This window comes from Anneissia japonica, unplaced genomic scaffold, assembly GCF_011630105.1.
Source record: "Anneissia japonica isolate Jap-2015-1 unplaced genomic scaffold, ASM1163010v1 scaffold180_len884964_cov147, whole genome shotgun sequence".
NCBI lineage: Eukaryota > Metazoa > Echinodermata > Crinoidea > Comatulida > Comatulidae > Anneissia > Anneissia japonica.
The window spans coordinates 774,395-790,695 of NW_022696035.1; the positions used below are offsets into that span (position 1 = coordinate 774,395).

At 34.5% G+C, this 16,301-nt stretch overlaps 1 protein-coding gene across 1 annotated transcript in view; it reads left to right on the plus strand.

Moving 5' to 3' along the window:
* Window positions 1–16,301, plus strand: part of LOC117101703 (serine/threonine-protein kinase PLK4-like) — a 52,985-nt gene that overhangs the window by 9,655 nt on the left and 27,029 nt on the right. Inside the window, exon 7 of the mRNA XM_033241736.1 lies at window positions 15,401–15,497. Coding sequence (XP_033097627.1) covers window positions 15,401–15,497 — 97 coding nt within the window. The remainder of the gene's footprint in view (window positions 1–15,400; window positions 15,498–16,301) is intronic.

Here is a 16,301-nt window from a genome sequence, read left to right on the forward strand (position 1 = left end):
GCCTATATGGTCATGATGTGCCTATATATGGTCTTGATGTGCCTATATATGGTCATGATGTGCCTATATATAGTCATGATGTGCCTATATATGGTCATGATGTGCCTATATATGGTCATGATGTGCCTATGTATGGTCATAATGTGCCTATACATGGTCATGATGTGCCTATACATGGTCATGATGTGCCTATATGGTCATGATGTGCCTATATATGGTCATGATGTGCCTATACATGGTCATGATTTGCCTATATATGGTCATGATGTGCTTATATATGGTCATGATGTGCCTATATATGGTCATGATGTGCCTACTGTATGTATGGTCATGATGTACCTATATGTAGTAACAATGTGCCTATATATGGTCATGATGTGCCTATATATGGTCATGTTTTGTTGTCATCATGACCATATTTAGACATTCCACATGATTGCTGTCATCATTTTTTTCTCATTGTCATAAAAGAGTATACGCTGCTAACCCAATAAGTTCTATATTTTCTGCTGCTGTCGCACTCTGTGTAAAGTAGGCCTTTTACAGGGAAAAATCCTGAAATAGAAACACCATGTAAGGTAAATATTGAAGAGTTATTTAATCGCAATTTTATCATTACAGTTACAGAAGAGAAACTTCCTCAAATAGGCTAGAGTTGTTGTATTTGTTTCCATAAAAACACTAATCTTATATGACCCTTAATTGTGTATTGCATATTGATTTTAGTGATATAATTTTGCCTTCAGGTACCCCTATAATTTATACAATTTTATACAAAACAATATTGTATCGCAGCTGTAGAAAACTAAGGGTGCTCAGTACATTTTAAGGGTAGGTGATTGATAACATTGGTAACTCTAAATAAAAATGAGTGGATTTTAAGGATGTGTAAATGGGTTAATAAAGTTGGGATGTGGGGGCCATGAAATTCACTTTAGACTAAGTAGAAAAAAATCAAGGTTAGATGGCTCCACCCACCAATTTTATTTTGCCTTATAGATTTATTCTTTTTATTGTTATTTTTTATTATTTATTATTTTTATTATTAATTCTACATATTTCTGTGTCAAAAATTTATGGTGGCAATGTGTTTGTACTATAATTTTTTATATCTATATCTCTATTTTTATATTTTTATTGTAAGGAGCGAGCCCTTGTAGATGTTGGCTTGTCTCTTTCATTTTTGTATTTTATGCTGTGAGAAGTATTTTAAATTAAAAAAAACCCATAACTACTTTTCTGTTCGAGTTTATAGTACTTTTAAGATTCAATTGAGCTCATATTTATTTACCAATGCTGGCATTTTCATCCAATGTGATTGATTCAGTTTCTGTTTACTGCCAACTGTCAAATAAAAATGATAACCTTCTTCCTCCACCACATTTCCAATTGAGTTGTGGTAATCTAATAACATTTGTTTTTGACTTTTTTCTTTGGTTTTTAACTGCAATGCTAAGAGTACTCGTCTGGGAGTTGCTTCATCAGCATCATCTAATTTCACCCATCGCACCTCGTCAAATTGTGGTTACAAATTTTAGATGAAGTTGGTGTCGCTAAAGTTTATTTTAAGATAAGTTTGCCAATTAGATAGGTGTTGAGTTCTCCATTTTTTTTAATACCACTTTAGAAACAAGTATACTTTTAAATTTAACCTCAGTTAAACTTCCTTGGTAATAGACTGTTAGGTGTCTCTCCCACCCTGTGCCAATTACATCAAGTTATTTACTAGCGGAGCCATTTAGATCAGTGAATCAATATACTAGTAACTTTTTTTAATTGTCAGTTGAACTATATAGGAGAAATTGTTTAAGTATAAAATGAAAATTTGAAGAGAATTTCTAGTGATGTATCAATTTGAACACAAGAAGCTTGTTGCTCAATTTAGCAATTCCCCCACCCCCTTATGCATGTTGCAGGAAAATCTAGATAAAATGGTCGTTAGAGAATTCAAGTATAGACTTTCATAACCGCAAATGAACCTTCAGTAGTCTAAAAAAAAAACTTTATACCATTTTTTTTCTTTGTTATTGAATAATTAATAAATTTTATAATATACTGTACCGTAGTATCTTGATGATAATTTGTATTACCAATGTATTTCATATTTCTTTTTTTTTTTTTATAATCCATATCGTTTTTCTCCAAAATCATAACAAATCAGCACTATATTCAATCACGTTTAAATTGAAAATTCACTCAAACAAATAAGGTTTCACTTGGTATTACGAAAGTACTTGTGGTACCCTGCCTGCCATTCCGATATTTCCCACGCTAAATACAGAAGCAATGATCCCTGTTCTGGAAGTGTGGGCCCCGAAGGGATTCACCCACGGGAAATAGCTTCTGTTCAATGAGATACGAGTAGTAGTAGACCGCTCTAGCGAACCATTCCCGTGGGAAATTCAATTTCTGGGAGGAACTTGCTCTTCCAGTGCGAATGTTATGCTGTTGTACTGATAAGTATTATTTATCAATAATTTTTTGGAATTTTAATCACATTTTGTAGGATTTTTGTTTACAGAATTTTAAGTTTTAAGTCAAAAAGGATTTTACACTTTTTTTGATGATTTGAAGATAAAGATAATTAATAGTTTCACAGTAATAGTTACCCAACTCCTTCAAATTACATTTACATTTTAAGTGATCTATTCAAAGAGTATTAATTGGTCGCTCACATCACGAACTAACACAATAAAATTTGATTGTGTTAGTTTGTGAAATCACAAAAGCGTGTCAAAAATACATGCTGTTGTTACGGACTTTTTGTGCGATAAAGAATACGACGAAAGTGCTTGACAACCAATACGCGCTTGTTTTTTTGACGCGCTACTGTGATTTCACGAACTAACACAATCTACTTTGATTGTGTTAGTTCGTGATGTGATCGACGAATTATGGGTAGGGATGAGCTCATTAAAAATCTTTACTGTATACAAACGGTATTAATATTCATGCATATTATTCTATAACAAATCAACTTTAAAATAGTCTTTGGAGTTATAAAAAAAAATATCTTCGTATAATTTATCACATGATGTGATAAAATTAAATTTAATAGTAGATTTTATTGTTCAAATTTATAATAGGACAAACTGACTTTATATTTTAGAATTTTTCAAAATTACTTAAAAAACTTAAGTAGAGGGGAAAGGGCATGGAAGGGTTTTGCAAACTGTTGTCCATATTTTTAATATAAAAGTAGGGAGGGAGCGTGTGTATTTGCCCTTTACTGCCTTTAATACTGTATTATGTCTACTAATAAAGTATCTACATGGATTCGGTTATCAGGAAATATGTGGTGTTATATTTTTTTAATGAATTTTGTACAGTTATAAGGTACTTAAGATGACAAATGACATATTATACACACACCTCCACTGGATTTACCCTTTCCACCATCTTTCCACTGCTAGATCATAACAAAAAAAAACAAAAAAAACACCACAAAATCAACTTTAAAATAGATTTTGGTGTTAATAAAAGATGTCTTTGGATAATTTACACATGATAACAATTAAAATTGGATTTTATTGTTCAAGCTGAAAATTTAGAAGTTCGAAGTCACTTTAAAATTGTGGGAGTGGGGAGGGAAATGTAATGGTTTTAAAAATGTTCCCCAGTATTTAATTCATGTAGATTATCTGTCATATAGGTTCCATTATATATCTCCAGATCTGAGGAGTTTGTGCTAGACGCTCAGTCTTGGAGACGTTATCAAATGACAGCTCACGCACCGAATCACCCGTGCATGAATTTGGCCTTGCCATACTACACGCGGTGATACGACGCTGTATAGGAGTGAAGTACAATACAAACAGATGATCGTCTGCCGCACAAATGTATGCATGACATCTTGCAGACGTTATAAATTATATTTAGAAATTATGAACATGCCATTGATGACAGATTATAGAGTAACCAAAAAAAAACAAAAAAAAAACAAAGTTTCAGATTGTAGACCTTTTAGCTTAAAGATAAAGTTATTTTTAGCTTTCAATTAAGAATTAGAATGCCAATTTACAAACTTCCTATGATGGTCATGATTACATTTGGAAATGAATTTGGCTGGGGAAAGGGTTTGGTACAGTGCACGACCATACTGTACGGCATGTTCAAAATACTGTACATGCTGACCGTCTCAGCCGACCATTCTTATCTGGCCTCCCAATTTTTTATTTATTTATTTTTTTTTTTTTTCTGATCCAATGGCCATTCTTTTAAGTCCTGTTCAGACTATCAAATTTGATTCGACAAAAACATAGTGACATGCCTAAATATGGTCATGATGACATCACATCATGACCATATATAGGCACATCATGACTATATATGGGCATTCAACAGTTTTTTTGATAGTGTATACTGGGGCTTTATATTGAGTAAAAAGTACCATAGTCCTTCCTTTGAATAACCTTGTAATCGTTACCTTAATAAAGAAAAACAAAACATTTATAGGCACTTCCTTCATTGGTGACATGGGTTTTGTATCCGACAAGTTTAATGAAGGTCACGTACCTCCTTTACCTACATAGAGCTCAATGTTTTTTGCACTCTTTAATGTGTGTCTTAAATAATAAGGTGTACAAATGCCAGACAATGAAGCCAGAAATTTTTTGCTCTATTTATCCAAACAAAAAGCTGAAGAGTGCAGATTCTGTCTAAATTTGTATTAAAAACATACTTCTTTAATTTGATAAGATAGCAGCCACTCTCTAGTACCTGTAAATGAAGATTATTGCGCAACTGTATTAATGACCTGTGTTGTATTCAAAATGTATATAGCTGACCTAGTTAACACGTTGACTGCCAGACAAAACAAGTTTACATGTACAAACATACTTTTTTGAAATTTAATCTCGTCATATATCATCAAAATGATGTGTCTAATAAATTAGCGGGAAAATATTAGGGGGGGGGGCGAGTATACTCGTCGATGGCACTGTGATAGAACTTTTTACTGACTATGCCAAGTGCGAGTTATCTCGTCCTCTTTTTGCATGGGTTGGTATATGTTCAAAGGGTGCCCCCACTTGTACCGCTCGGGTGTACTACTGGCAACATAACACAAGAAACATACATATGTCATTTGTACGTTATTGTCTAGGTGTATCTTCCCTGAACTTCCAGCCATTGAGTCTGTGGTCCTACTTTGTATAATAAAGAAGTTATAAACGCTAGAATGTTCCCCCGTTTTTTAGGAGTATACCCGTTCCTGGCGCCCTCAGCAACACCCTGTGGGAGAGTATACTCGTCGCTGGCAGCCAACGTGTTAAACTGTGCTTGCAGACTTATTACTTAGCAACTTATCAGGGACATAGCTAGGTGTACGTACAGTACGTAGGGATGCACAGACCCCAAGAAATACTTGTGCTCCCCTACCCATTGAAAATGTTTGAAGATAACAATTCACATTCATATATAAAAATCACCTCAAATAACCTTATGTTTTACAAGTTAGCTCCCTCTCACCTCATCATTGAGCCCCCACTTGAATTTGTATTGTATATTATGTATGTTGCCGCTTACAAACACCGAAAGAGCGTTGTTTCAAATAGAGAAGTTATTATTATTCACCATCATGTGCCCATTTTATGACTTGTAGATATGCCACTGAAATTTATACCTAATTCACACAAGGAAATGTTTCACAGATTGCATGCAAAAACATTGACTTTGAAAAACCATTGTAACTACAAATACACGAATGAAGACAAACCTCGCTAAAAGTCGGTGCAGTTAATATGTAGGTACGTGCAAACTATGAGCATGCTCGCGTATACATGCTTGATATTTTGGAGAATGGTACAGACCTCAGCGATCTCACATGGAGCTCTTGCTAATAGACATGTATGCGATTTAAAGGAAGCGATGTAGTTGGGGATGCAATGTAGGCAGAGGATGCGGTGTGGCAGGGGACATGCTGTAGCAGGGGATTTATAAAGCAAGGATGCAATGTAGCAGGAGACGGCAATGTAGCATGGGATGCAATGTAGCAGGGGACACTTACTAAATATTCCGTTGAACAGGTCCCATGTAACATTTTGCTATGTGAATATCTGGTATAAGTTCTACTTTAAATCCACCATTCTACTAATTCTGAAAACCTACAGAAACAAACTTCAACTGCTACAACAATGGAATGCCATTATCCAGTTTTAAGTAGATTCACAACCAGTCTTATTTCTTCTCTTTGGGGTTTTTTTACTGTATATCAGCTATTGAATATTGGTCTAGTTTTAGTGTATTTTTTGCTAGCCCAGCCGTAAAATACTCAAGTCCTAGACCCAGGACCACCAACTTTTTACAGCCCTGCCTACTGTAATACTCTATAATATTCACACAATACCTTTCAGTAAACAACGCTTGCACTGTTGCAGTATACAGTAACTTTGTATTTTATTTAGAATGTTTTTCATCAACCACTGAAAATTTAGAAAGGAAATCGCAGAATATTTTTCCAGCACGTTTGTCAAAGCCTCCAGCATGTCATTTATCTGTAGGTAGTGTGAAGTAAGCGACAACATCCAGATTCACGTGCCCTGTACTTTGCCTGTTATCGTCTCACAACAATTAGGTGATAAAAGAGGAAAGGAAATAACCAGGGGGAGGCACGGAATTTGCATTGAACAGCGAACCCAGAGGGGTTGAGTTAGTGTAAGGGAATGATGTGCAAAAAAGTTAGATGTGAAAATAGGTAATCCACTTTAATAAAGCAGTTTTTTTGTGTGTGCTAAGCATGTATGAGGAGAAAACAAAGAACATTAGGTAAAGATCTTCTCGTTGTCATTATTTAATTATGCTGTAGTAGTCTGTCAGATTTTTGTCTTTTCATGGGGGTCATCGCCATGAGGTGAACCCGAGTTCTTATCCTTGCGGCCTAGATTAATTACAGGTTGTTTTTACGTGGTATTGCAGTTGATTCGTTTTTATGTTTTTTTTATGACCTATTTAAATTCAAATATTCATATAAAATAGTGCAACTTAACATTGCAATCTGCTATGGGTAGCACTAACAAATCCTTGATTGATTGATTGATTGATTGATTGATTGAATATGGGATTTTTTATTTTGTAAAGAACTTATAGTTCTTTGTTTAAGAAAAAGATTCAAAGTTCATAATTCTAGATAATCTCATTAAAAGTTTGAAGGATTATTTGAGGCTTGGTATCACAAGACCAGCAGTAGTGACCGAAACAATGAATTATTGGCTAATCATATGCATACATTCGTATCATTCACATCATAAAACTTTAATATGGTGGATCAGTACTGGAATCAAATTACTATTGCCAAAGTTATGAGTAAAAGTATTACAGCTTCTCTGTACTAAAGTATACAATTACTGCCGCTGCCTTCTGCTCATTATTCAGTTTAACAATCAGCGACAGTACGCTGGCATTGGGATGGTAAACATATTTTTATTAATTTCTAATTTCAATTACGTTGCTTGTAAATAATTCGCAATTTATGGAGCAACCACCCCCTACAATTTATTATTTGGCAATATTTCAATATCTTTGTGAAATCCAATCCAATCTTCGATGTTTTTATTCAATGTTGTTTAGTTTTTTAATTGTTTTTATGACTGTCAGGGGTCCCAAGTCTCCCAGAACTCGCGGGAGTCCTCTCGGAACTCGCAGGATTCTCTCGAATTTTGCAGGAGTGTCCCGATTGATTGAATTGGAAAAAAAAATTCATAATATTTGCATAATTTAAATATTTTATTATCAGTTGTTTCATGGAAGTCAGTGCCAATGGTATCACTGTGTGTAGTAATATATAAAATTAAATTTGTTAACGAAGTCATAACCACTACAGATCAGTGGATTATTCGAAGGGAGGTATTTTTTTTTACAAATTATATAAAATGGAGGGAGGGGGGGAGAAAGGGGAAAATTATACTCCAAAATTTATGTCTGAGAGTGTCATTTCCGGCAATCTAGAAGTAGGTCACGCTACATTTGTATATTATTGACAATATAAAATATTTGATAAATAGATTAAAACACAAAAGCAATTTTTTTTCTATATGGTGACTTTATTATATTACTTTTTTTTAAAGAATAATATTAGTCCGATGAGAATTATTTTTGTTTCCTATCAGATGTCCAAGAGCGTAATTGTTTAAACACTTGTCTGATATCAGCAACAAAATTTTGACAGCATAATAATGAAACCACAGATGTTTTTCATTTTAAAAAACCATCAAAGCTGATCTTTCATGACCCTTGTTATGAGGCATGGGAACTGCTGAATTAAAGATTGCTTTCATGCTAGTGCTACAGTAGTAAAGTACTAGTGACCTACAGTATGTAAAAACGACTTTGGTTAATTTCTATACCTCTTTGGTAGAATTATGTAGAGAATCTCACAAACATTTTTTAATATGTTAATACTACATGTATACCAATTTCTTGGTATATGTAATTGTATAGCTAATCTTATATAAACACAATGGAACGCTCTGAAAACAAACTGTAAATCAAAGGGTAAAACTAACAAATGCCATATTCACAGTATCTACTGGTGCATTATTAAAGTCTGTAAAATCTGTGCTGTGTCAAATTTATAAATAGTCCAATTGTAGGCCTACTTATACCAACTTTGGTAGTCAGATGAAAATAATATTTATACTATATTTGTGGGAAACTTTCCAATGAGGAATCAAACAAATACATCCGATGAATACGTAGGACAACCTATCTTCCTAAAATGCTATTGTGTGTTTACAGTTATTAAAGTATTTGTTGCATGCATATGGTGACTGTACTGTGAGTATATAAATTTTCCTATTTGCTATTATAATGTGAATTAGAATTTAGATATGTGTACATTTGTATACTACTACTGCATGCAGTGCATTGCCACTACTAGTACCGTATCTTAGTTCATATGCGAAAGAACGTTTGTTCTATGGTATTATATAATTATACAGTGGCATATACAATACAGTAGGAGTTTTGCAAATGGGGTAGGAGATGATGGAGGGGGGGGGGGGTAGGGCGTGCGAAGGTATTTTTCGAAAAAAAGGTATTATAACAAAAAAATGGTGCGAAGGTATTTGTTGTGGGTCTGCAGTTTGTAATATTGTGTTCTAAAAGTACAATAATTTTTGTATTTCAGTCGGCTTAACAGGTCGTAGCTGCTGTGTGTGCGCTGAACCATGGAGATCTCTTCGTCCCCGGTTCCATTCCTCTTTTTGCATTTTAGCTGGAGTGATGAAATGCAAGATACGATAGCATACCTTCTTTCAGATAAGACGTTGAAACCGTTAGTCCTGTGTACATTATGGCCCGTGTTCACGTTAAAGTACGCAGTTACATTATTTGGAAAAGAGCAGGGGATTGTCTACGGTATATTGCCCAATCCCCAAAAGGACCCCACTTGGTAAACACCAAGGATAACATGCGTTATCCTTGGTGTTTACACCGTATTTAATTCATCCATCCACCCAAAACCTCTATCTATGACCCTCAGCAGTTTATTCTAGTACTGTAGTAAACAGTTGACTGATTTCCATCTGAAACCTGAGTCTTTTAAAATTATTTTTTAAAATGGAGTAACATAACATTTATATTATGATTAAATCCTCGACCTTATCAATGATGATTTTTTGACCTTCATGAAAATTAATGTAGGAAATTATTTCTTAATCATAGAATGTAAAATATGATCAAAATTCAACGACGCATTTGGTGGTAGAGATATCCATGACCATAAGACAGGAAGACTGGATGCCTTGGCACTATAAATAGATTCTAGAACATTTTTTTTCTCCTAGTTTTCAATAAAAATTCTGCATATGTCATTCCTATGGGCTACTGTTCATCTGTAACTTTCATCATTAATTCAGAAGCTACAGATTCCATCTAATGTCCATCACCCCCCTCCTATTCCCAATCAGAATGGACCTTGTTGTGAGGTACACTACCCTACATTTAACTTTCCAATGATCTTTTCTCAGGGTAATGCTTAATTAATGTTTAATCAATTATGTGTAATCTAATGAATAAAGTCTTTATTTGACTTCCTATCTCGAAGCTAAAGGATGTTGAGACTCACAATGGTCGGCCAATCAAGTGCTTGGACTCAACGATGGTCGGCCAATAGGAAATAGCCAAGGACTCAACACATCCTCTGGTATTCTCCACTAATTAATAGTTCTGCCTGTTTCTTTGCTTTGGAATTTTGGGGGTTTTTACTTTTAAAAAAAATGCATCAAACAGAAAACAACTTTATTTTCTATACTGAAAGTTATAATACAGTTTAGAGATGTACATTTTTAAAAGCTGTGTTTATTATTATTATTCTTATTTTATTTAACCATCATTTAAAAAATGGTATCTGGCCATCTCATAGGTGCAATGTCTATTCAATGTTGGGTCTTATACCCTATTTACATACCATACTTTACCTATTTAAGTTATTACAGTAGAGAGAGAGAGAGTGACAAAAGAGAAGAAAAGAAGAGAAATACATACATTGCAGTACTTTTTATTATCGCTATTTCATGAAAATCAGAGCATTCAAAGTGTAAACTACCTCATAGACTATTTTTCTTCTCCCCCCATAAGGATCTCTTTGTATCTGAGCTACCCAACAAACTACCAGCTACTCTCATCTATCCACTACATAAGCTATATGGACCAGTACATCAGGGTTCCCTACTCGCCTTAAAAGATTTACACGGTTCTTTATAGTACACAAGAACCAATTGGGCCTTATAATCCGTCTTGAGAAGACTTGTTCGGTAGGCTAGCAATCTGTTTGAACCAGCGCCGATATTATGGCTGTTAGTAGTTTGCGGTGACCCTGCATTGTTTGCTCGGCCATTCTACTCGCCAGAAAGGAGAAAAGAATGGAGCATCATAGTCCTATACTCCAAAAACAAGCTAATTTTTAATTTTTCGAATTCTATCTGTGTCCTTCCATCTGCATTATTATAAACAAAAATCTAAAACAACGATTAATGCTTCCCTTTCCATAGTGCTTCGCATGGCCCCTACACAGATTTTTCTTCCGCCCGGCAAACTTAATGACCCATTACTCAAATAAGGAATATATATCAAAGATTTTAGTATTTTTAGAAAAATTATTTTTTACTCATAAGACCTTGTGAATAACAAAAGTAATATGACATTTAATTTATCATTAATGTAAATGTCATAGGATGTTTCACAGGAAGTCACAAATACCTTGTCAAGATTCAGGGTCAAATCAAGGTCAAATCCTGATCATCCACAAGAAAAAATAGATTTTAATTTGTAAATGAATGTGCTTAACAAATCATTCCATCATTGTTTTGATATTATTATAGATTATACACTAATATGTATCAACTGTTGGGAAGGATGCAAAACTCTATTGAATAAATTTATTAAATTAAATAGTAAATTGTTAAACTGTATTAATTTTCCTTTTTTTTTTTTTTTTTTTAACTATAGCTTGACAATTTCCAATTTAAGTTTTGCGGAAGTATTTTCAATGCTGGTTGACTCAGATGCTTTTGGGGGTCAAGTTTTTGTATTTTACACTCTTCTATAATTACAATTGCACTATGTTCCCCTCTTTCTTCCTTTTCTCTTCTTTTTTTAATTAATTAATTTTTTTTTTTTTGGTGGAGGGACCCTGTCATTCTCCCAACCCCCACCCTGGATCTGGCTAACAGTATCACCCAACATTAGTGGCTTAACATTCAATTCAATTTTTCAATTTTATTTGATTTCAACTTAACGCAGAATTACAATGAGAATATATTTAAAACATTAAAAATAGACAGAAGTACAAACACAGCAAAACATTATAAGATTGTAAAAATTAATAAAATTATTTAATAGGTAAAACATTTTAATTCTATAATACAGCACAAAACTAGAAAAATAATAAAATCAATTAGGTCAGGCATTTTAATTCTATATACATAACTAATAAAATATCACAATAATATGATTGCTTGATGGTATTTCATTGGTTAATAGTGCCAATCACAGTTTCATAAATTGCGATTTTCATGCTTTATCCCCAAGTAATCTTGCTTCACCACAAACTGATACAAGATTGTCAGATGAAAGCTTTAACTCATTGTATGTGACCTGATTAAATGTCAAGTAATTATTCCAAATGAATTATTCTCCGTGACTAATGAATGAGACAACCTTAATGTTGTTACTTTTGCTTTTGCTAACGGAGAGTTGGATGGCCTGATGATACATTAAATAATTTTGGTGGCATCGCAGTCGAAGAAGGGGTTATATTCTGCTGAGTCAGTTATACTGTAAGCGAGATGTTTTTATGCATTGCCTCGTGACCACACTAACCACCTTGAAAATTTTGATAAAAATACATTTTTTTTTTTGGTTTTTACGGTTTGTATTTAGCATTCTTAATAGGACCCCCTACAAATTTTTTTATCCTGTAACTTTTCATTTTTTGACTTTCTCAACAAAGCTTTTATGTTATTTTCCAGGCCCAGGGTCTAGGTACAGCCCATGACTGTACCTACAGTAGCTGTGACATGGCTAGGTACTAGGTATAGCTCATGACTTTTTTTATCTATAATATATTGTGCACAACCGTAACTTGCTGTAGGCTATCATATGCAAAATAGGGTGCTTTCGATTTGCACGGCGACGTGACACTAAAACAGGTTCATTCGTGTGTGACTTTCCCACATAATCTGCACAACGTAGAGTTGGTCAAAGTGCATGTGATGAGGAGAACTTAACGTTCTCGCATGCGCAGATGACTTTTTAGTGACGTCATTACGTTCTATGTCGTACCATGTTACTTATACTTATATATCTCTAAGATTTTTAATGACCTTTGAACTCTTACTGACAAACATTGCCTGGTCGATACAACAATAAATGCTGGGATTGACCCATTCTCACAGCCAGCCAGTCGCAAGCAGTAGCATTGTTGCAACAGTTAACAGTTTCATCTCGCAGTATTATTAATTGTTATGAATTGTTGATTTCTTATCGTGTTTTAAGTAATTCTAGATCATTTTTCTTTTTTTTAAAATTAAATAAACCATATTTCTAAAAATAATTGTTTGATGTTTTGGCACCTTGAAGTCTGCTGTTCTTCAATAAAGTTGATTTGATTTTGATTTTTTTTTCTTGTAATGGTTTTAATGGATCAAAGACCAAACATTTCCCTGTCAAAAAGACAGACAAATTATGGATGCGAACCATTAGCAGTATAGGAAGAAGACATTCGTCCTCAAGCAATATCCTTAAAAGATTTATCTAAAATTAGCTTATGATTGCTAATCAACTCCACCGTGCCAGTCCCGCTGTCAGTGAGTCTTCCATCTCTTTACACAACATAAAATGCATGGTACAGCGAGTTCTTACTTCCCTTGAATTTTAAACTGAAAATATTGGATGTCGATCAAGGTACCACTCATCTTACTATAGGCTCAATACCAAAAATAGAATCCTGTAATGAATAAATAATTATAAGTAGTTTAATATTTTGATAGTTATTATAATGGTATTGCAGAATTAACTTACTATAAAAAAAACTTGCTATTTATGTAATGTAATGTACCATATACTGTTGGTGGATTTATACCATGCTCGAGGTGTGGACTAGCCTATACAGTGACTTGCTTCTCCCAGGAGTCTTTAAGTTTTTGTGTCTGTGCTACAAGGTAAACTAGATTCAGCTACCCTTGTCTGTGCATGTGATATATAGAATCAAATAGTCTTTGATGAGAGAATTCTTGTACTGTATTTTCAGAACGTTTCAAATAATGACAATAATAGTTAGACTTATATAATGCTTATTGCCAACAAGGCCTCTAAGCACTTCACATTATTACCGCCGGTCATTGGATCAAGCACATATGGAACGCATACTCAGCTCCCTTGGAAGAATTCCATAATGTTGCAGCTGTATTCAGCGTATATTGTTTTTGAATCTACTAGGTACCCACTTGTACTCCTGGGTGGAGAGAGGCAACTGTAGATAACGTGCCTTGCCTAAGGACACAAGCGAAATATACATCAAGGGATTGAACCTACGACCCCAAGGTTGAGAAGCAGAACCACATCCTCTGTGCCAAACCGCTCCTACAATCAATCATGTTTATATTTTGTGCCGTAAATCTATTAAAAAAATATTCAGAGGTTCTCACTCTGTAAATTTTTAATTTCCTCTTTAAATAAAGTCAAATTATCAGGATGTCCTATCATATGCGGAAAACATTCCATAGATGTGGTTCTCACATTTGAAAAAAAACTCGCTTTTCCAATCTATGGCCTGAGTCATCAGGTGAGATCTATTTTAACCTTGTTTTGCAAACCTGCAGTCTGCCTGTAATAACATTTTTAATATTTAAAAAAAAAAAAAATCGTTGACGTCCTGTTAGTGCATCCGTCACTGTGTGAAATTTTAATTTTAGGCGGGAAAAAATAGATTTAATTTAATGTCAATGAATTTCATTCCGCTGCCTAGCAATTTTCAAAAGAAAATCTATTTCCAACACACAATTTAATACCCGAGGCTTTTATTTGCAACATTGCATACTGTACAATCATGCAATAGGACCTCGAGCAAGGCCTAATGGGTATTCTCTTTCATTTTTTTTATTCCTCACACACTAGCTTTTTTTAATTTCCTCTTCCTAAATGTCAACTTATTGGAATGTTCTGATAATATGTGGAAGTGTATTCTCATAGAAACACGCCAAGAATAACCCACGCAGGTCATGAAAGCAGGGGCTTATCTAGGGGTTTATTATTATTATTTTTAACTACATGAGCTTAACTGTTTTGCTTCAAACATAGCTTGGTTTCTTTACAATCAGTATACGGTATCGCCGACAGCTTTCGGTGATGCCAATTGGTCGTTCGAATTGGGGAGCCTTCTCGATTACATCAGGGACTTATTGCAGTGCAACAATTGCTCTGAAAAAACACTAGTGACAGTATAGCAATTTTAAGGACACCAGGTTAATTTCTAGTGGCGCGACTTTGGGGCGTTTGTCGCCCTCTTTCGTTCCCCACTCTTACCATTTAGTTATACCACTGTATGAAAGTGTGCATGAGCCGTAGTGCATGCAGGACCAACAGCATAGATCTCTTGCATTTCAGCTCTTTGGCTTAATTTTTTTTAAGGATTATAAGTATTAAAACGATCTGTATTCACACATCTTCAATAATCGTAGGTTTAAAAATTCATGTTTATTGTTTGTAATAATGATTGGTAAAAAAAAAAAATAATGTTTTTTTCAATATACACTATTCACTTTAATGTGAAAATCACAGATAAGTCAGTCTGTATTATTGTTAAAGCCCCTCCAATTATTCCTTGGAACGAATCCATATTAAAGCAATACTTGTTTCGACAGTCTTTCGTGTAGGTCATGTAAAATTTGCTTTTATCTTCCAGGGAGATTGCTACACGCAGCGCCCATGGACTGGAGTCCGATGTCTGGTCGTTGGGTTGCATGCTGTTTACTTTCCTGACCGGTAAACCGCCCTTTGATGTAGGTATTGCTAATTAAGTATATCCTATTCTGTTTATTATCAGCGAAGTACCTCTCTACAAGGTCAAATAAATAGTGTGCTGCGAGCATACAATTGATTTCTTACTAAATATTATTTATATCGGTACTATATTATTATTGTTATTGTTAGGCCAAATTAGATTGATTGCTCGTTTCACCTCCCCACCCAGGCCTCGGAAAAAAATGTTTGTGCCTCAGACAATGAAAATTGTCTGAAAACAAGTTCTCGTAATCGCAAAACCTTCAATGAGGGCAGTATAATGGAAGCAGTAGAGCTAAAAACGATCTATTAATCAATCAACTATTAATCAGCTGAGTGTTTCTAGAGCTCCTCATTAGGGTGGTATCATAGAGGCAGTAGAGCTAAAAAGATTTCAATCAACTATTAATCATTCAGCCTCATGAGGGCAGTATAATAGAGGCAGTAGATTTAAAAAAAGATCTATTAATCCATCAGCCGAGTGTTTCTAGAGCTCCTCATCGGAGCTAAAAATGCCTCTAGCACCAAATGTTTCTGTGAACTATTATATAGTCCAACAGTTTTTTTTTTAAATTTCTTCCCCCAAAATGCATCTGTGACCTTTCTGATACCTTGCGCTAGTGGTGCACTTTTTCCAGTCTTGTCCCCGCCCTCTTTAAATTTTACAGTGTCATGAAAAAATGTACTACAGTTCAGGGGACACCCCTACTAAGGGAACACTTTTCCATGAAACGAGGGGCAATATATCTTTAAACACTACAGCCAACCCCTAAGGGACGGGGACATTTTGTGAGTGTGCAAAA